Here is a 2155-nt window from a genome sequence, read left to right on the forward strand (position 1 = left end):
ATTATTTTTAATATTGTACACGTAACAATATTTGAATAACATGATTCCCCACTCAAATTTACGGCTGGTCCCTCCTTTTATCTTTATGGGTATGGATAATATATAATACATTGATTTGGTGCAGTTACTGCGTGTCATTGCATTTGAACCGTTCGATAAAAAAATGATGATAAAATCTTTTATGATTATCTTTTTAGTATTTATTCTGAGACGTCCGATCATAAATGGACGGCAAAGATCCATAACAGCAACCAATCCAAATCCGATAATATAGATAGATAGATAGATATTTTCATATGTATTCTGAATTGAAGGTGTAGTTGTGTGAGACTGTGAGTCACGCACGCATGCATAAACCACCAGTCCAAGTCAACTATATTTTTCTTTCTTTATCCGAACCACCAACCAAAAACAAACCAACCTAGTATATATATATATGCTTGCATCGTTCATTATCTTTAATTTCCCCCTTTCATGTATACAACTCCCACCTCTTCCTCTAATTGTGTTTCTTCCACTTTTACCTATCGAGAATATTGGAAGAATCAGAAACAATGAGGAAGCCTAGTTGTGATATCAAATTAGACAAGAACATCAAGAACAAAGGAGTTTGGTCAAAACAAGAAGACCAGAAACTCATAGATTATATCAACAAACACGGTGAGGTTTGTTGGAGTACACTCCCTCAAGCTGCAGGTATATATGATAAAACCATTTGTAACTTGCATTAATCTCCGATCATCTGTCCAATAAAATACTATCTCCGATCATCTTTATAAGAAACACTTGATTTTTTTAGATTTATTGAATAACTGATATATTTAGGCAACAGGTGTGATAAAATTAAGCTGCAGGTAGGTATGATTGAACCATTTGAAACTTGCATTAATATAATTAAGCTGACTTGTAAAGTGAAGCTGGATGCATGTCACACTTCTATTTTTTATAACAACATTAATTAATTTGGTTTCATGTTCTTTAGGTCTACTTCGGTGTGGTAAAAGTTGTAGGCTGAGATGGATGAATTATCTACGGCCAGATCTTAAAAGAGGTAACTTTGGTGAAGATGAAGAAGATCTCATCGTCAAGCTTCATGCACTTCTAGGCAACAGGTTCAAAAATTAATTATAATTATGAATAATAACATAAATCCACCATTTTAGGTGCTTTTGATTCACATAAATTTTCGCAGAATTTAGGGTTTGTTTCATCTATAAAATATAAGTACGGGACAGAATAGTACAATCATGAGACAACTTTTACAATGAATAAAAAGTTGTTTCGTGATTCAGTGAGACGAATTTCAGTTTTGTCCACTAATTGTTGTATTATGAATATTGATATAATCTTGTATAAAAGGATTTACATATTGATTCTTGTATTATGTATAGGTGGTCACTAATTGCTGGGAGATTGCCTGGACGTACGGATAATGAAGTGAAGAACTTTTGGAACTCTCATATAAGAAAAAAGTTGATTAGAAAAGGAATTGATCCAAATAATCATAGTGTAAACCACAAAATTCCTCCCCTTCAAAACCAAATCATGTTTAATAGTTTAAAATATTTTGGGTTGAAAGACATTAGCAAGAATCAAACAACTAAAACTCACGTCGACAATGATGATAAAGTATCGAATGCTACAAGTATCGAATGCGACAATGATGATATTTTGGATTTAAATCTAGAGCTCTCACTATGAATCACATTGTATTCACAATTTTCAGCTTGAATGTTGGATTGATTCTTACAATAGGCATATATGCAATATTGGAACCTACACAATATTATGCATAACTGAAGAGAAAAATGCGTATATTTGATGGACCAGTTAAACTTCTTAATGTATATTTTCTCTTTCATAAATGAAATCTTCCATTAATTTAATCTTGATTTGTTATAATCGTAGATCTTGATTTTTTATAATCTTACTATTGTTTAATTTTATCCAATTAGCTAGCTATGTGCAATCCTAGACTTCTAGTTATGTTTTGTATTATAATAATCTTCATGCATTAAGTACGAAATATATACACGATCCAAATCTAGTATACTGTGGCTGTGGGTGAAGCCCACGCTAATAGGAAAAATTTTGCAAGTACTTTATGTGCTATATATATTATAGGCGGATTCTAGTGTGGGAGACCATGATAGGT

General features: G+C 32.1%; 1 protein-coding gene across 1 annotated transcript; it reads left to right on the forward strand.

Annotated features, from left to right (window-relative positions):
* The first annotated feature begins 460 nt into the window (after nucleotides 1–460).
* Nucleotides 461–1902, forward strand: LOC123907275 (transcription repressor MYB6-like). The gene is made up of 3 exons (XM_045957471.1): nucleotides 461–696; nucleotides 983–1112; nucleotides 1392–1902. The coding sequence occupies exons 1-3, from the start codon at nucleotides 555–557 to the stop codon at nucleotides 1699–1701; spliced, it is 582 nt and encodes a 193-aa protein (XP_045813427.1). The 5' UTR covers nucleotides 461–554; the 3' UTR covers nucleotides 1702–1902.
* Nucleotides 1903–2155: the final 253 nt, after the last annotated feature.

This window comes from Trifolium pratense, linkage group LG2 (genome assembly GCF_020283565.1).
Source record: "Trifolium pratense cultivar HEN17-A07 linkage group LG2, ARS_RC_1.1, whole genome shotgun sequence".
NCBI classification, from domain to species: Eukaryota; Viridiplantae; Streptophyta; class Magnoliopsida; order Fabales; family Fabaceae; genus Trifolium; species Trifolium pratense.